The sequence below is a fragment of the Phoca vitulina genome, unplaced genomic scaffold, assembly GCF_004348235.1.
Source record: "Phoca vitulina isolate PV1807 unplaced genomic scaffold, GSC_HSeal_1.0 scaffold1, whole genome shotgun sequence".
In the NCBI taxonomy this organism is placed as follows: domain Eukaryota; kingdom Metazoa; phylum Chordata; class Mammalia; order Carnivora; family Phocidae; genus Phoca; species Phoca vitulina.
The window spans coordinates 100,776,564-100,796,947 of NW_022589704.1; the positions used below are offsets into that span (position 1 = coordinate 100,776,564).

General features: G+C 36.8%; 1 protein-coding gene across 6 annotated transcripts in view; it reads left to right on the top strand.

Moving 5' to 3' along the window:
- Positions 1 to 20,384, top strand: part of EPB41L5 (erythrocyte membrane protein band 4.1 like 5) — a 138,199-nt gene that overhangs the window by 26,737 nt on the left and 91,078 nt on the right. For all 6 annotated transcript variants that reach the window (XR_004300406.1, XR_004300405.1, XM_032412130.1 and 3 more), the window contains exons 4-7: positions 16,258 to 16,300; positions 17,317 to 17,395; positions 18,408 to 18,452; positions 18,632 to 18,684. Coding sequence is in view for 4 of the 6 variants with exons in the window: in XM_032412130.1 (XP_032268021.1) it covers positions 16,258 to 16,300; positions 17,317 to 17,395; positions 18,408 to 18,452; positions 18,632 to 18,684 (220 nt within the window). In the remaining 2 variants the exon portion in view is untranslated. The remainder of the gene's footprint in view (positions 1 to 16,257; positions 16,301 to 17,316; positions 17,396 to 18,407; positions 18,453 to 18,631; positions 18,685 to 20,384) is intronic.

Here is a 20,384-nt window from a genome sequence, read left to right on the forward strand (position 1 = left end):
TTAAAGACTCCACCAAGAAACTGTTAGTGCATTTCTCTACACTAATAATGAAGCAGCAACAGGAGAAATTAAGAAAGCAGTTTCATTTACAATTGCACCAATACCTAGGAATAAACTTAACCAAGGGGGTGAAAGACCTGTACACTATAAAACATAAAACTATAAAACATTGATGAAAGAAATTGAAGACAACACAAAGAAATGGAAAGACATTCCATGCTCATGGATTGGAAGAACAAATATTGTTAAAGTGTCCATACTACACAAAGTAATCAGATTTAATGTAATCTCTATCAAAATATCAACAGCATTTTTTACAGAACTAGAACAAATAATCCTAAAATTTGTGTGGAACCACAGAAGACCCCAAATAGCTAAAACAGTCTTGAAAAAGAAAGACAAAGCTAGAGGTATCACAATTCCAGATTTCAAGTTACACTGCAAAGCTATAGTAAACAACACAGCGTGGCACTGGCACAAAAACAAACACATAGATCAATGGAACAGGATAAAAAGCCCAGAAACAAGCCCACAGTTATATGGTCTTTGACAAAAGAGGCAAGAATATGTGATGGGGAAAAGACAGTCTCTTCAACAAATGGTTTTGGGAAAATTGGACAACTACATGCAAAAGAATGAAACTTCCTTAAATCATACACAAAACTAAACTCAAAATGGATTAAAGACCTAAATGTGAGACCTGAAACCATAAAAATCCTAGAAGAGAGCCCAAGTAGTAATTTTTCTGACATGAGCCATAACAGCATTTTTCTAGATATGTCTCCAGAAGCAGGGGAAAAAAAAAGCAAAAATAAACTATTGGGACTACATGAAAATAAAAAGCTTCTGCATTGCGAAGGAAATAAATAACTAAAATGCAACCTACTGAATGGAAGAGTATATTTGCAAATGACATATCTGATAAAAGGATAGTATCCAAAATATATAAAGAACTTATACAACTCAAAACTTAAAAAACAAATTATCCAATTAAAAAATGGGCAGAAGACATGAACAGACATTTCTGCAAAGAAGACATCCAGATGACCAACAGACACATGAAAAGATGCTCATCATCACTTACCATCAGGGAAATGCAAATCAGACCTATAATGAGATATCACCTCACACCTGTCAGAATGGCTAAAATAAAAAACAAGAAACAAGTGTTGGTGAGGATGTGGAGAAAAAGGAACACTTGTGCACTGTTAGTGGGAATGCAAACTGATGCAGCCATTGTGGAAAACAGTATAAGGTTCCTCAAAAAAGTAAAAATGAAACTACCCTATAATCCAGGAATTACACTGCTGGGTATTTACCGAAAGAATACAAAAACACTAATTCAGGGCGCCTAGGGTGGCTCAGTTGGTTAAGCGACTGCCTTCGGCTCGGGTCATGATCCTGGAGTCCCGGGATCGAGTCCCGCATCGGGCTCCCTGCTCGGCGAGGAGCCTGCTTCTCCCTCTGACCCTCCCCCCTCTCATGTACTCTCTCTCATTCTCGCTCTCTCAAATAAATAAATAAATCTTTAAAAACAAACAAACAAACAAAAACACTAATTCAGAGGATATATGCACCTCTGCGTTTATTGCAGCATCATTTCCAATAGTCAAATTATAGAAGCAACCCAAATGTCCAGCAACAGATGAATGGTTAAAGAAGAGATGGTATATATATCCAGTGGAATATTATTCAGCCATAAAAAGGAAACTTTGCCATTTGCAACATGGGTGGAGCTAGAAAGTATAATGCTAAGTGATTTAAATCAGTGAGAGAAGGACAAATACCATTTGATTTCTCTCATATGTGGAATTTAAGAAACAAAACAAATGAGCAAAGGGAAAAAAAGAGAGGCAAACCTAAAGACTTAATTATAGAGAACAGGGCACCTGAGTGGCTCACTCAGTTAAGCATCTGCCTTCAGCTCAGGTCATGATCCAGCGTCCTGGGATCGAGTCCCGCATTGGGCTCCCTGCTCAGTGGGGAGTCTGCTTCTCCGTCTACTCTCCCCGCCCCCTGCTTGTGATCTCTCTCTTTCAAATAAATAAATAAATAAAATCTTTAAAAATATATTATAGAGAACAAACTGATGGTTACCAGAGGGGAGGTGGGTGGGTGATAGCACTAAATAATGTACAGAATTGTTGAATCACTATATATCACCTGAAACCAATATAACACTGTATGTTAATTATACTATAATTAAAATAAAAACCTTAAAAAAATGATCAAGAAATTACATGTTACATTTCAATCTTGAATATATCATATGTATGCCTATATATGTAAAGTTAGTGTGTTAAAGTTTAGTTTATTGGTCATTTCAGATAAGTCCAAAATATGTATGACTGGAATTATGCATTTACTTTTCTTCCTATGAATACATAAAATCTGAGTTTGCTCTTGTTTACTTTTGCTTATACCAGCTCATTTTATGTTCACATACACATTGAATTTTGTAGTTGAAATGTCATCTTTACAGAAAAGTTGCAAGAACAGTGTAAATAACTATTTTTGTGGAACCATTTGAGAAAGTTGCAGATGTCTCATCGCCCCTGAATTCTTTTTTTTTTTTTTTTTTAAGATTTATTCATTTATTTGACACAGGGAGAGAGAGAGCGCACACACACAAGTAGGCAGAGCAGCAGGCAGAGGGAGAGGGAGAAGCAGGCTCCCTGCTGAGCAGAGAGCCCGATGCGGGGCTTGATCCCATGACCCTGGGATCATGACCTGAGCCAAAAGCAGCCGCCTAACCTACTGAGCCACTCAGGCGCCCCCCCCCCCCCCACCGAATTCTTTAGTGTATGTTTCCTACAAGCATATTCTGTATAGCTCAGTACAACCATCAAAACCAGGAAGTTGACATTGTGACATTACTACCATCTAATCCGCAGACTCCATTCATATTTTGCCAGTTGTCTGTACAGTGTCCTTTATAGCCAAAGGGTCTAGTTCAGAATCATGTTTTACATTCAGGTGTCAGATTTCATCAGTTGCCTTCATCTCGGAATACTGTGGTTCCTCAGTCTTTCCTTGATTTTTACACTTTTGAAGATACAGGTCAGTAATTTTTATAGGCTGCCCCTCAGTTTGGGTTTGTTTGATGTTTGGTCATAAAGTAGGTTAATCTTAGATACTTTGGCAGGAAAGTAAGTGAAGTGATGCTGTGTTTCCTTACTCTATCAAGTGACATTTAATTTTTTGTCCCATTACCAGTGATACTAACTTTTTACTTTGAATCTTTTTTTTTTTAAGAGACAGGATGGGGAGTGGCAGTGGTGGGGGGGAAGAGAATGGGAGAGAATATGTTAAGGAGGCTCCACGCCCAGTGCGGAGCCCAATGTGGGGCTTGATCTCACAACCCTGAGATCATGACCTGAGCCGAAATCAAGAGTTGGATGCTTAACCAACAGAGCCACCCAAGTGTCTTGATACTAACTTTGATACCTTGATTAAGGTAGTATCTACCAGGCCTCTCCATTATATTCTTTTTCTCTTTGTAATTAAGTTTTTTTTCTTCTTTCTTTCTTTCTTCCTTGTGGGCAGTTACTTTGAGATTTCCTTATCAAATTTTCTGTTTATTATGAACCAGTGGATTCCTGTCTTATCCAATGTGTTATAATTTGTTACTGTCATTTCTTCTGATGCTCAAAGTTTCCCAGGTTTGGCCAACGGGAGCTGTTTCAGGATGGCTTCTGTGTTCTTTTAACGTGCATCCATCATTCTTTGGGTATTACCTTACTTTCTGGGTCAAGATTATGTTCCATGTTCATACTGTATTTCCCTGTTCCAGCCCTGGAATTAGCCATTTTTCCAGTTGGTTTTGTGTTCAGATTTAGGGAATATATGTTCACATTTATTTCTGTCTATATAAATTGACACATTGAATTCATACCCATAATTCCCAATTCCAGTCCAATGCCACAGGGCTTATTGTAGTATTTTCCTTTCCCATATTTATAGTTTTCTTTTACAGAAACCAGGCTTTGTCTGTCATCAGTATGTTTACTTGAGTGATCACTCACTCTGGATGGAATCAGTCTCTAACCTCTCCCTGTGCAGATTCTGGCATTGCCCAGACTACCTTCTTACTTCTGGACTGAATTATTTGGGAAGAGAAAGCTTCTTATATTCCAGTTACCTTATAAATACAGAATAGTATGTAAAGCACTTCTTTGGAGATAGTATTGAAGAGTTATCTCCCTAGAAGTATGGTTTAGGGTAGGAGGATTAGAGGGAAGAGAGAAGATACACTTGAGGAAAACAGAGTTGGTTTTACTTAAGGTGACCATATAGTCTTTTGCCTGAAGTAGGCCACTTTTAAAAAATCGAGATATAATTTACAAATCATAAAATTCACCAGTGGTTTTTAATATATTCAGACTTGTGCAACCATCACCACTATCTAATTCCAGAACATTTTCATTACTTGCAAAAGAAGCCCTGTTCACATTGCCAGTCACTCCCTATTTCCCCTGTCTCACAGCCCCTGGCAAACACTAATCTTTCTGTTTGTATGGATGTGCCTATTTTGAGAATTTCATGTGAATGGAATCACATAATATGTAGCTTTTTGACTCTGGAAATGTGCTTAGCATAGTATTTTCAAGGTTTATATTGTAGCATCTCTCTATACTTGGTCCTTATGGCTGAATAATATTCCGTTGTATGAATATATACCACATTTTGTTTACGTACTCCTTGATGGACATTTGGGTTCATTCATTTTGGCTATTAGGAATAGTGCTGCTATTAGTGTTTGTGTACAAGTTTTTGCATGAATATGTTTCAGTTCTCTTGGGTATGTGTCTAGGAGTGGATTTGCTGGGTCTTAAGGTAACTCTTTAACTTTCTGAAGAACTGCCAAACTGTTTTCCATAATGACTCTACCATTCCACATTCTTACCAGCAATGTATGAGGGTTCTAATTTCTCCATATCTTCACAAACACAATATTTCTTTTTGATTCTAGCTGTCTTAGTTGGTATGAAGTGGTCTCATATGGTTTTGACTTGAACTTCCCTAAAGACTAGTGATGTTGAATATCTTTTCATGTTTATTGGGTGTTCATATATCTTCTTTGGAGAAATGTCTGTTCATATCCTTTGCCCATTTTATGTATGTATTTATTTATTTAAAGATTTATTTATTTAAAGATTTATTTGAGAGCGAGAACGTGCACACATGCCGGGGTGGGGAGGGGCAGAAGGAGAGGGAGAGTCTTAAGCCGACTCTGTGCCGAGCGTGGATTCCAATGCGGGGCTCAATTTCAAGACCCTGTGATCACAACCTGAGTTGAAACCAAGAGTCAGATGCTTAACTGACTGTGCCACCCGGGCACCCCTACATATATACAGTGTTATATTAGTTTCAGTTGTACAATATAGTGATTTAGCAGTTCTGTATATTATTCAGTGTTCATGTATTTTCATTATATTTTTATTTTTTTGATTACTGAGTCAGTCTCTTTACTTGGTGTATTCAGATTTGCTATTTGTTTCTTGAGTCCATTTTTAAACCAAGCCACTTTAGAGAGCCAAGGGTGACCTACTGGATGAGGGTTGGTGTAAATGAGTATTATTCTGGCATACTAGGATTTATGGCTACTCTTGTTTTTGTTGACTGCAGAATACTACCTCATCCTCTGTTTTCAAATCTAAATTTAACTTAGTGTCTTTTTATATAGTTCAATGATGATCTTAAACCTTGAGTTATAATGATGAAATCTGTGGATGCTTTCTTTTTTCTTTTTTAAGATTTTATTTATTTATTTGACAGCGAGCGAGAGAGGGAACACAAGCAGGGGGAGTGGGAGCGGGAGAAGCAGGCTTTCCGTGGAGCAGGGAGCCCGATGCGGGGCTCCATCCCAGGACCCTGAGATGGTGACCTGAGCCGAAGGCAGATGCTTAACAACTGAGCCACCCAGGCGCCCCCTGTTGATGCTTTCTGTAGAAAAATGTGCATATACATAATATTCTGTGTATATACATAGATAATTAAGGTATTCCTGAACCCCATCTGTGGACTCTTATTTAGTAACCCTTCTTTCAGAAATAACCTGTAGCTTAAAGGAAGTCTGGTGATGGTATTAATTTGCATGTGTTTTCTTAAAGTCTTTATGATAATAATTAGTGTTTTTGAAAATTTATCATCTCTTCTGTGCTATTGGTGAAACCTTGTTTAAATCTCATGACTACACACATTTTTATGGTACTATTTCTTTTTTTTTTTTTTTTAAGATTTTATTTATTTATTTGGCAGAGAGAGACACAGCGAGAGAGGGAACACAAGCAGGGGGAGTGGGAGAGGGAGAAGCAGGCTTCCCGCCGAGCAGGGAGCCCGATGCGGGGCTCGATCCCAGGACCCTGGGATCATGACCTGAGCCGAAGGCAGACACTTAACGACTGAGCTACCCAGGCGCCTCTATGGTACTATTTCTTGATGAAGGACTTAGAGAAACACTCTCTCATAAAAATAACAGTATGTGTAAAAAGTTGCCTTATGACAGCAGAACTCCCAGTATTATGTTTTTTATTTTTTTTTTTTAAGATTTTATTTATTTATTTGAGAGAGAGAATGAGAGAGAGCATGAAAGGGGGGAGGGTCAGAGGGAGAAGCAGACTCCCCGCTGAGCAGGGAGCCCGATGTGGGACTCGATCCAGGGACTCCAGGATCATGACCTGAGCCGAAGGCAGTCGCTTAACCAACTGAGCCACCCAGGTGCCCCCAGTATTATGTTTTTTAAAAAAAATGATGATTTTGGGTAGTGCTCTTGTACAATAGAACTTTCCAGTGTGGAAGGAATACCATATCTGGAGCCAGGCAAGAAAGAATTCTTTTGATACTAACTGGTTTTAGGTTGGTGCAATAAGACTTGGCAAAATAGTTGAGAAATTAACTAATAATTTGCTAGAGAACATGTATGATTTATTTTGAAGGAATAATTTTCAGTCCTAAAATCAAATGTCTACTGGGATCAAGCAGTAGAACAAAAGAAGGGAAGCAAGTTGGAGTACATCTTTTTTTTTTTTCTTTTTTAAGATTTTATTTATTTGACAGAAAGAGACAGCAAGAGAGGGAACACAAGCATGGGGAGTGGGAGAGGGAGAAGCAGACTTCCTGTGAAGCAGGGAGCCCGATGCGAGGCTCTATCCCAGGACCCTGGGATCATGACCTGAGCCGAAGGCAGACACTTAACGGCTGAGCCACTCAGGCACTCCAAGTTGGAGTACATCTTAAAAGACATAGGAGTGTTATGTACTTCCAAGAAGAACTATGTTTTTTCTCATTCTTTTTTCTGAATGATGCTGTATATTTGATATGTTTTCATTTCCCATTTTTAATAGAGGTAGATACAGAGAAATACAGCATAATGATAAATTGGAGCCGATGTGTAACAGACTGTTGAACATTAATAAGTATTGGTAGAGGAATTATGGTGAACTGGGGAGCATATCCCTTTTCTATTCAAAAAGAGGCTGGAGGGGCAGTGACTGTCTAGCTGCAGCCATTTGTTTCCAAATAACATTGCTGGATTTATCTTTAGATATTTCAAGAGAAACTGGTTGGATTTGTAGGTTAAATCTTCCATTTAAAAAATTTCTTTTAAAATGTAGTGTAGCTCATGAAAAAGAACTAAATAAATGAAGAGACATATCATGTACATGGATTAGAAAACTCAACAAAGTAAAGGTATCAGTTCTTCTGTAGTTGATCTACAAGTTTCATGCAATTTGCATCAAAATTCCAGCAAAATCTTTTATAGATACAGACAACATTTTAATAAGATTTATTTGGAAAGGCAAAAGAACTAAAATATCTAGAAACAGTTTTGAAAAAGGAATAAAGTGGGAGCAATCACTCTGCTGGTCTTCAAGATTTAAAACTACTCTAGTCAAGACTGTGGTATTAGCACAGCAATAGACACACAGATCAGCGGAAGAAGACAGGAACCCAGAAGGGGTCTTGCACAAGTATGACCAACTTATTTTTGGTAGAGATGCCAAAATAATTAAATGGAAGAAGGATAGTCTCAATAATGGTGCTGGAGCAGTTGGATATCAGACAAAAAAATCAATCTTGGCTTAAACCTTATACTTGTACAAAAATTAACTCAAAATAGATAATGAACACAAATATAAACTGTAGGACAATAGAACTTAGAGGTAAATACATAGGAGAAAATCTTTGGGACCTAGGGCTTGGAGAAGTTATTGATGGGACATGAAAAACAGTCCATTAAAACAAATTGATAAGATGGACTTTATCAAGATTAAGACCCTGTTTTTTTTTTTTTTTTTTTTTTTAAGATTTTAAAATTTACTTTAGAGTGAGAGAGAGAGAGCGAGCACGAGCCAGGGGGAGGAGCAGAGGGAGTGAGATAAGCAGACTCCGCGTTGAGCACAGAGCCTGACTTGGGGCTCGATCCCAGGACCCTGAGATCATGACCTGAGCTGAAATCAAGAGTTGGCCACCCAACTGACTGTGCCACCCAGGTGCCCCAAGATTAAGACCTTCTGCTTTGAGAAAGACTCAGTTAAGAGGGTAAAAAGCCAAGTTACACACTGGAAGAAAATAACTTGCAAACCACATATCTGACCAGGAACTCAATCTAGCATATATAAAGAACTCCTAAACTCAACAGTTAGAAAACAGAAGACATGAAGAGTCATTCACCAAAGAGAATATACAGATGGTAGACCAATACATGAAAAGATGTTAGCCATCACTAGGTATCAGGGAAATGCAGATTAAGACCTTGATGAGATGTCATCATCATACATGTGTTAGAATAGCTAAAATAAAAAATAGTGACAACTCCAAATGCTACTGAGGTTGTGGAGAAACTGGATCTCTCATATATTGGTATTTGGAATATAAAAATGTTACAACCACTGTGGAAAATAATCTGGCAATTTCCTAAAATGCTAAACATACATTTACCATATAATTCAGCATTTATATGCATGGCCATTTATCCCAGAGAAGTGAAGACTTATTTCCTCACAAAAACCTGTGCATGATTATTTGTAGCAACTATATTTGTAATAGCAAAAAAAAACTTGAAAAAGCCAAAAGGTCCTGTAGTTGTTTGATGATTAAATCAACTGTGAACACTGTTCAACAATAGAAAAGAAATATCTATTGATTCCATGAATACTCAAAACAACTTGGATGGATTTCAAGGGCGTTATGATGAGTGAAAAAAGCCAATCTCAAAAGATCACATACTTTATAATTCCACTTATATAACATTCTTGAAAAGACAAAATTGTGGAGATCACATTAATGGTTGCCAAGGTTTAAGGAAATTAGAGGTGGGGGGGCAAGTGTATATTACTATATTACATTTACTATCAAGGAGTGATGTGAGCATTTTTTTGTTGTTGTTAATAGAATATTTCTTTATAGTGATAGTGGTGTTAGTTACAGACATCCAAACTTGTAGTAAAATGGTATATAACATTGCACCAAGGTCAGTTTCCTGATTTTAGTATTATACTATAGTAATGTTAGATGTAAGCATTGGGGGAAGGTGGGGATGGGTACACAGGACCTCTCACTATTATCATTGTAACTTCCTGTGAATATTTCATAATAAATTTTTTTAAAGAATAAGAAAAATATAGTCTGGGCCAAACAAAATAAATCTCAGGACCAAGATTTAACCCTCTGGCCTATGTTAGTGACCTCTGTTTGGTGAAGTTTTTCAAGCTTCATATTTAGAGCTTAGAATTTTAACTGGTCCATCAAGGTTTTTGTTTTGTTTAGTTCTTTGCTTATTTGGGGGGGGGGGGGGGGGGGGGGGGGAAGGACAGAGGGGAGGAGAGAGAATCTTACTTAAGCAGATTCTGTGCTGAGTGCACAGGGCTTGATCTCATGACCCTGAGATCATGACTAGAGCCGAAATCAAGAGTTGGTGCTTAACTGACTGAGCCACCCAGGTGCCCCTGGTCCATTAACTTCTTAGAGAAGAATGAATTATCTAGATTGTAGACACTTCTGTCATGTTTCAGGAAAGGGAAACAAAGATAGCATTTCCCTTTTACTTGGAAAAGAAGGAAAATGAACTTTAACAGGTCAGTAGTAATTTTTTTTTTTTTTTTGCCTTTTTACACTTGATCTTAGCCAAAAGGCTGAGAAGTGGTATTTTTTTTTTTTTGCCTTTTTAAAAGGTTGATTTGATCGCTTGTATTGGTTCTACATATATTGTTTAAGCTTCCCTTGTTCTCTATGTAAAAATCCTAATTGTCAGCACATAGTATTCAGCAGCCTATTAAAAGTGTAAGTAATACATTATGATCAGGTGGAGTTTATTCTCAGAAATGCAGGGATGATTCAGTATCAGTTGATATAATTTGTCATATATGGTTTTTCATGCCATTTGTTTCCTGCCTTTGTTTTAAGAGGATTGTACTTTCTTGCTCAGTTGATATCAGGCTCGGGTGTGACTTGCCTTTGGCAGTGGAATCTGAGTTGTGATGTGTGCCAATTCTGAACAGTTTAACCCTTCATTTACGCTGTTATTGCTTTGGCATACACTTAAGTGAAACTACATTCAAAAAAGATTGAAACTAAAATCTTTACCACAAAGAAAATAAAGTAACTTGATTAGTTGAAGTTGATGGCATTTAAAGACAACACTGAATGGAAATGGAAATGGAGATGTTAGATCCAAAGCTTAGAATCACTTTATTGTCTAGTGGAACACAGAGTAAATGCGTTACAGGTGCACACCTGGCGGCTGCAGCAGTCTGTTCCCTTGATAGCAAATCCGAGCTCACTGAGTTAAGGGAAGGAGGCTATTCTTGTTCCAGTTTTAGAATTCAGCTATTTCAGGTACTGTAGGCATAATGTGTGAGATGTGTTTGTCTTGCTGACCTTCACTTATCTGAGGTTGTGCAGATAATACTTTAGTCTAGAATTCTTATCAAGTGGTGTTTTGGTGGACTGTTAAGCCCCTTCTTTATATCCCCAGAATTCCTTGAATAGACACAATGGACTTTGGCCTGTATGGAATTGACCTTCTTTCTGTCTGTGTAGCTCTATCCAGCTTTAGAAGGCGTACTTTTTTCCATTTCTAGGTGCTGAGTGGACATGTGGTACAACCTGTATAGGTGGCACCTGTAGAGAACAGACCTGGTGATTACTCAGTGGCTCTGCTCTCTTTCTACACAGATACTTGATTATAAACAATAATCAACAACAGCCCTAGATTAATAGAGGAATGATAGAAGCATTTCTATTAAAGACAAGATGATAATTTGTCTATTATTACCAGTGCTATTTAATTTCATAATAGAAGTGCCAGCAAATGCAGTTACAGAAGTTTTATTATAAAGGTTGGAAAGGAGGAGGTAAAATTAACACTGTTGGCAGATGATTAGATTGTACATGAACTAAGAACCTAACACAAACAATAAATTCAATAAAGTAGTGGGGAGTGAAATATATATAGAAATAAATAAAATGGGGCACCTGGGTGGCTCAGATGTTAAGCATCTGCCTTCCACTCAGGTCATGATCTCTAGGTCCTGGGATCAAGCCCCGCATCGGGCTCCCAGCTCAGTGGGAAGTCTGCTTCTCCCTCTCCCTCTGCCTCTTCCCCTGCTTGTGTGCTCCGTCTCTCTAATGAATAAATAAAATCTTTATTAAAAAGAAGAAAAGTGTGTGTTAAACGTATGTGTAGATTGTAACACACACGGGCACACATATATTTGTTAAATAAGGAGGAGCTGTAAAAAGTGTATTTCCAAAATAGATTACATGCTCTATCTCTGGAGAGTGAATATAAAACCTGCCTCACTTACCTACATTTCCATTATGAATTTGACTTTTAAGAATTTTAAGAGGGCATACTAATAATAGAGAGAAAGGCACAGTGGGAAATATATTTTAATGGCTTATCTAACTCTTCATTTGAAATGTCTTATAACACAGACTGTTAATACCAAGAAAGTAATCACCCAGGAAGAATTTATAATGAATTTAGACTAAATTGAAATGTTTCAGTTAGATTACAGCAATGCACTGTATTGGTTCTCCATTTTTATAGCGTAGATTTTTTTAACATTTTGTTAATTGTTTAAAATTTTGAAATGATCTTTTAATTCAGAGCATAAACCTCTACTCTTCAAAGGAGAAATATTTTTTGCAGATGCAATTGTTTTGAAAGGTGGTTAACATTTCTCTGTTTAGACTCTGCTCTTTGAGCAAAAGTAGTGGGGTATTTCTTTAGTAGAGCTATGTAGGTGGTTAGAAGTCAGGAATCATTTATTTGAAGAGCTGTTTACAGACTGTTTGGCTTAGGGACTGGGATGAGGGTGTGTGTGCATGTTAGTGTTTTGGAAGCTCCCTAGGTGATTGTTTGTTTGATTTAGTTATGTCTGTTGTGATTGTAATTACATACTATTTATAATTTAAGACACACACAGGTAATAATTTTTCTTTCATGCCCAGCTTAATAGGATGGCTTCCCACATCCTTTGATGTCTAAGTTTATCAACCAAACTTTAAAATTAGGAAATTGGGGCGCCTGGGTGGCTCAGCTGTTAAGCATCTGCCTTCGGCTCAGGTCATGATCCCGGGGTCCTGGGATCGAGCCCCACATAAGGCTCCCTGCTCCGCGGGAAGCCTGCTTCTCCCTCTCCCACTCCCCCCTGCTTGTGTTCCCTCTCTCACTGTCTCTCTGTCAAATGAATAAATAAAATCTTTAAAAAACTCGTTTTAAGGTATGATGGGGAAAGAAGACTGTATTAGTTTTGCTCTAAGCATGCAAGAATCTATATCTGCATGCTCTCACCTTTATCTTCTACTGTAATTTAAATTCAACTCCTAAAGACCCTTACTGAAGGAAAATCCTATCAGTGCCTGTCTCTGAGTTCTGAATTTTCCAGTCCCTGGGCTTGGAATGTGGAGGAGATGAAAGAAAACAGACTTGAGAATATGCAAACATGAACTCAGACCTTCCCCAGAAGAACGTCACCCAGAACTCCCCAGCTCCTAAATTTCACTTTAAAATGTGCTTGATGCATTATCTGAGTTTGGGTCATCTTAAGGGAGTGCAGATATTAGAAGCTGTTATTATATGCAGGTAAAGAAGAGACTAAAATGCCTGCTTGGAAGAAAACCCTGATTCCGGGGATGGTTTTATGTTTAATGTGCTTCTTAGAGTAGTAGGGTACAAATTAAAGATTAAAGGTGTATTTTTGAGACTAGCTCTTACATGTTCTTAAACAGGAAGAAATTTAAGTTATAACTGTCTAAGAAAGACTATGGAGTGTTTTTGAAATAGCACGTGGTCTTACATTAATGTTTCCTTCTTTATATTCCTCAAAGCTTATTCTGTCAAAATTCATAGTTAGCCTGTTGATGTTCAGTCCATTGTTAATGTTCTCTAAGTTCTACCAACATATATACAGTTTTTTTTCCTCCTTCCCTGTTTGAAGAAACTCTTGGAGGAGTCAGAAACCAGTAACATCTTGTTGGAGGGTGGATGTGGTGATAGAAATTGGGTATATGGAGGGGTGGCCTATTGCAGGGAGTAGAGGGACTGCTGACCATATACCTTTTCATACTACCCCAAAATTAAACCATATAAATATATTATTTATATAAAATACTAAAGTAAGGGGGTCTGTATTTTAAATAATATGTGCTCATTGTAGAGTAAGTTGAAAATAGAGGAAAGCACAAAGAAGAAAAACTATCACCAGCAGTATCCACCCCCTAGAGATAACATCTGTTACTGTTTTGTTATAGATTATCTCAGTCCAAAAGAAAAAAGCATGTTTTTATTATAAACTTGTACATTTTGGCAAAACAATTATATTTTGTAACCTGCCTTTTAAAATTTAACAATATATTGTAAATAGTTTTCCAGATCCTTAAATATTTGCTTTCCTTGTTTTTAATTGCTGCATGGTGTTCTATCATATTGAAATACTTTATTTAACCAGTTCACTCTTGTTGAATATATATATTGTCTTAACTTTCTCTCACATAATTCCATGTAAGTAAATCTGCACACATCCATAATTATTTCTAGGTGTAGACTTGCTGAGTCAAAGACAATTTTTTTTTAAGGCATCGTTAAATTGCCTCCTGATAGAGTTGTACTCATTTGTGCTCATTATGGTGTAGGGGTCTCCCTAACCATAGGCATGTAAGATTGCCCAGGCTACCAGCAGACACCTGTTAATTCATTGCAGTACAGTAAATAAAACCTGAAGATAGAGCAACTTCTGGGATTCATGTTGTGGGTGGAAGACTATCCGGGGTATAAAAACTAATTTTATCTTGTATCCAATATGTGATTGACATCAGGCTATAGTAGGTATTAACATAATTAAGTTTGGGATTTTTGGATATTTAGTTGCTAGCATTGGCCATGATGGATGGACTTTTTGCTGTACTAGGTTGACATCTTTTCTGCTAATAGATTGAATTGTGTTTCTGCTGGCCAGCCTAGTATTCTATTGGAGGGATGTGTAAAACTGAACAGTTTCTAGATTGAAATAGGCTTAAAAGTGGATGTCCAACTGAATTTATTAAAAGATGAGAGATGGCTGGGGCTCCTTCCTGGCTCAGTTGGTAGAGCATGCAACTCTCTCTCTCTCTCTCTTTTTTTTTTTTAAGATTTTATTTATTATTTGAGAGAGAGAGCCTGAGCAGGGGTGTGGAGGCAGAGGGAGAGGGAGAAGCAGACTCCCTTTTGAACAGGGAGCCTGACTCGGGGCTCAATCCTAGGACCTCGAGATCGTGACCTGAGCCGAAGGCAGACACTTGTCCGACCTAGCCACCCAGGCGCCCCAAGCATGCACCTCTTGATCTCAGGGTTGTGAGTTTGAGCACAACATTGGATGAAGAGATTACTTAAAAATAAAATCTTAAAAAAAAAAAAATGAGAAATGGCTAAGTAGCCTACACACACTTGGGATCCAGAGAAAATATTGCATAGTATTTAATTGCCTTTTGAAATATTTACTGAGCATCTTATTTCAACATGAAGAGGTACTTCGCTTGCACACTGGTAGTTCTGTGAATTTCACTTTTGGGTCTTGGAGAATGGAGAGAAGAGGCTAGGCAAATAATTGGCAAGAAAAGCAAACGGTTACAAGGCTATTAACAATGCAGCCTTGTTTACCCACTCTTTGCCTATCTGGATTTCTGAAACTGGATTCTTTAGCTCTGTGAACTAGTCAGCACAAGAACACTCCTTTCGTTTTTAGGGTGCTTGGAATTGTAAGCATGCTGGAGAGAACACAATCATGTATATCTTAGTTGGATGAGTGCATCCTGCCACTGTTAGGACTTGGTGTTGTAAAGGGATTAATAGTGAGAAGTGAGCTGAGAATGGTTTATCTGTGGAAACCTCTGGAATTGCCTCTTAAAGTCTGTTTGTGTTATGGACATTTCATAGTGGGGAGGTTACAGAAATCAAAAGGCTATTAATTTTGAAACCAGAAGTCTGCTATAGTCACAGTTAACATTTTTTATTTGTAAAGCAAAGGAGCAAAGATTGTTTCATTTAATAGGTAGGGCCTTAGTTATGAGATCTAATTTTATAGTGTAGGCTCTTTCAAAGAGTACTACTTCTGAGTAGTATCTGTTTCGTAAAATTTAAGTGACACTGTTACTTCCTCTCATTTTTGGTTATGATCTCCTAGTAAATCTTACATTTTTATCACAAGAATGAACCAGGCAGTGGAGTATGAGAGTTAATTTTTTGGGGAAATAGGAAAACTAAGGGCAGAATTTAAAATACCATCCTTGTTACTATGAGGGAGCAGAGGAACTGTTTTAAGAAGTCCTTTATCTGAGGGGCACCTGGGTGTCTCAGTTGGTTGAGTGGCCGACTCTTGATTTCAGCTCAGGTCATGATCTCAGTCAGGGTCCTGGGATTGAGCACCATGTAGAGCTCTGTGCTCAACGTGGAGTCTGCTTGTCCCTCTCCCTCTGCTCCTCCCCCCTGCCCCTCCACTCTTGCTTGCTCACTCTCTCTCTCTTAAATCTTAAAAAAAAAAAAAAAAAGAAGTCCTGTATCTGGTTTTGGGTCATTTTTTGCTTGTGTGTCCTAAGTTCGCTGTAGGTGTTGGGGCAGATAATCCTCCCCCCATTTTCATTCTCACTTTTGTTTTTCTCTTATGAGATACTTCCTTGTGGTTATCACTGAAGCATGATGAAAATTAACTGTTATTAATGAAAATGTTGAGTTCTGTCATCTGCTTCACATCTGATTTTTGCTTTTGTTTTCAGCACTGGCTAGATGGTACCAAGAGCATCAAAAAGCAAGTAAAAAGTAAGTGTTGAAAAAATTGTGAACAAAAAGTGAATTTAATTATATGTAATTATGTATTAGAAGCTCTGATTCCTAATAAAGAGATCATATTTCAGATGAATTTCTTAGCATCTCTACTTTCTAAAGATAATTTCGATTTGATACACTGACCCACCCCCTAAGTTAATATAGGGTTAATAGTAATCTAGAGTCTCAAGTGCTTTACAGTTTATTTCCTGGAGAAAGACTTGCAGCTTGCAAAGGAGATTGAGTTTTCATGAGATGCTTAACTTTTAGTAATTTACTTATGTTGGAATTTTCCTATTTGGCATCTGCCCTGCTCTATAAAATATTTTGAGACTTTAAAGATGTAACTTTTAGAAATTAAGAGTAATGAAATGAAACAATTCACATAAAATGTTATTATTCCTAACAATAGTCAGGGGAAGATACCAATGTCCGGTTTGTAATCCAGTTTGTCACTTTGTCGTAAGAGGTTTCAGAGCGTCTCAACTTTTGTCTTTACAAAATAATGGGACCACTGAGAATTCAGACATTAGTGTGGAGTAGATGAAATGAATTGGAAAGTGTGTGTGTGGGGGATTTGCCATGAGCAGTTAATAACCTAGGCATTACTCAGTATTCACAAGAAATACAGCTTGCCAGGTTTTTTTTGGGCTGTTAGATTGCACAGTCAAAACTTATATTTGATGCATTTGGCCCAGAACTGTTAGAATTAATCTAGAACTATCTATTCTTGGGAGGACAGCTGATTGTGATAGTACTATAGGATGGTTGGTACATTTAAAAAATCTACTGATTGATTTTTTTGTGTTACGTGTAATTAAAGCCTGGCAGGCTTTAATTAAGCCATACAGTATTTTGGTGTGTGAAATATTGCCACAATAACTTGTTACCTTCTGTCTTCACTTCAGTAGACTTTTTAACAAATTTACTGACTGAAAATTCTTACTCTTAGAATAGTTATATAAAAAGTTAAAGTATTTTGTTTGTTTGTTTTTGTTTTTTAATGACAGTTGGTTCACCCTATTGTCTGCATCTTCGAGTTAAATTTTATTCCTCAGAACCAAATAATCTTCGTGAAGAGCTAACACGGTAAGACCACTCTAGAGTTGTACAGGGTGAAGTTTTGGTCAGCTAGCTAAAGGTGTTGGAAGATTGCCTTTATAATTCTTTCCAGCTTGTAGACCACTAATGAAATGGATCTCTCTTGCCTTTGGTTAAGACCTCAGACAATAGAATTTCATTTTGGGACAGTGTTTTTAAGTGTAGGATTTTTTTTTTCCTTTATCAATTTTCCAAAAAAAGAGTTGGTTCCCTAGCATCCTCTAAAGGTAACTAGTTGAGTTCTTTTTTTTAAGTGTCATTATCAACTCATGGATTTTCAACAGGACTGGTATGTTTGACTATATTGCCGTATTATATTTATTGATGTTTATTGATGTTCAAAATGATCTATCTTTGGCCACTGGGAGTTTATTCAAGTTGGCTCCTGACTTTACCTATTGAAATGCCATTGATGAAAAATATTAGATCCTGATTTGGTTTGAATAGTTTTAAACAAACTTTAAGTAGGTTATATACAATTATTTTTATTTTGTCCTGCCTCCTTCATGTTTTTTCACTGACTCTATGTGGTAAATCCATGATTCACTCACACATACTGTTTATTAAGTAAAAACTGAGTTGCCGAGTCCCTTTAGAAGGGTTTCCTCTTGAATATTCTGCCAGTGAGATTATAGCTAATCTCCATTGTAACACACATGCCTGTATCCTTTCACATACGAGGTGACTTGTGTTGTGAGAGTAATGTTAAATTAGATCACAGAGCTTATTCTCAATAATTTGCTTAAAACCTTTAATCTTAAGGTGGTTGTACTTGTACTCTGTGGCCTTCTATTCCTTGCTGTTATGGACATCCTCCTGATGTTTATTGCCCCCTTTTTTTGTTTTTTTTTGTTTTTTTTTCATATTTTTTTCTATTATAGATTCCATTGCAGGTAAAATTCTGTAATTAAGAATGTTTCTTCTCAAATTAGAACGGTAGGATTATTTTTCAAAGTAAATTGTTCTGTTTAGTTAAATGTGTGCTTTTTATTTTTCTTAGGTATTTATTTGTTCTTCAGTTAAAACAGGATATTCTCAGTGGAAAGTGAGTATTAGTTATTTAAGGTAAACCACATTTTAAGTAACTGAAAATGATTTTGAAAAATAAATTCATAGTTAATTATGAAAAAGAAATGGTCAACATAAAGTATGTATTATTTCCACTTATCTTAAAATGAAGCTTGTGAAGTTGACTTGTCTAACAAATTTGTGTTTTGGTCTCAGATTAGAGTGTCCCTTTGATACAGCAGTTCAGTTGGCAGCTTATAATCTGCAAGGTAAGCAGTTCTTACGTTGGCTGTTAAGAATAATTTTTTTTTTTTTTTTAAGATTTTATTTATTTATTTGACAGAGAGAGACACAGCGAGAGAGGGAACACAAGCAGGGGGAGTGGGAGAGGGAGAAGCAGGCTTCCCACAGAGTGGGGAGCCTGACGCGGGGCTCGATCCCAGGACCCTGGGATCGTGACCTGAGCCGAAGGCAGACGCTTAACGACTGAGCCACCCAGGCACCCCAAAGCATAATTCTTTTTTGTATATTTTTAGTTAAGAATTTCAAAAGATTCAAAGTGATGTGCCAAGAAAAGTAACACTGCTGTTGTTGTGTGAACTTGTATCAATATCCAACCCTATTACTTTCACTTGTTTTAGAACATTGCCTTCTTTTTCTTCCCTTTCATTTTATTTGCTCCCTTTCCATCTGTACCTTGTTTTCAAACAAAAATTGCTGTTGACTTGATAATTCAATAAGTATAACGGGACCTTCCGCTACTCTTTTTCCTTGAAAAGAATGCAGGGATATAGGAGTGAATTTTTGCAATAGTCACATGTTTTGCTTTTTTTAGTTTTATGTTCCAAAGTTCCTGATGGTTATTTTAACAATAAAAAAAGTATTTTCCAATAAATGAGATTAATGAAAAACTCACTGTTTTGTACCTTGTTTTACTGACCAAATACTGTTAAGCTTAGGTAATTTTTTTCCTGAAAAATTAACATTTTGAGAAAACTATAATTTTGGTCCTCATTCACAAAACAAATATTCTATTGGAATATTTGTATATACTCGAATACAAATAAAATTAATGATTATGAAGGCATTTATACTTTTTTGGTGATTACATATTTATCCCTAATCCCTCTAGGATCAGTAGTATTTATTTGAATATGTATGGATAATAAGACTAAATTTTTATGTTTTTATGGTAAACCTAATATTTTCGCTTATTTCATGTTTTCACTGTTTTAAGAAAGCATATTTTCCTGTTGATAGAGGGATTAGTGACCAGAAGAAATTTCTGTACTTCAAAAATTTGTCAGTGGTGTAAATTATCTATCTGCTTCCGTCTACTATCCTAGTCTGTCTACAAATTAGAATTTGTTTTCTCATCTGCAAAAAGTCAGATACTAGCTTGGAAATGCTATGCCTTTAGCAGCATTTTTCTTGAAAGCACACTTTTTACATTTTATTACTTCCGATATGAGGTTGATAATTCTAAAACTTTCATCTACTGAAAAGCTGTCTTTGTCAATGTGTGTGTTCTGCCAGTTACGGCCTCACATGTTCTTTCTGGGTCTTAACTGTGTGTCATGATAGCCAAGGTATGTGCTTCCTGAAAATGTGATTTTCTACATTTTTGTGTATTTAACAAAACACTATTCAAAGTAGTGCTTACTACTTATTGATTCATGCATTGTGACTCTATTTTGTTATCTCTTAACTCTACTTATCACATTTTTTTCCTAAGTAAAAGCTCTTTCCTACTTTCTCTTTCATCCACAGCACCATTATCTACATGATTCCTTCACACTTCGTCATATCTTGTGCATCTCTGTCCTGTGTCTCATAGTTTGCCAAATCCTGTCTTAAGGTCCTTAAGAATAAATTTGCTGAAGTACTACTCCCATCTTCATAAAATGAGTTCTTTGTTTCTCATTTATGATTTTATATTTTATCAGAATAATTTTTGTTATTAACTTTT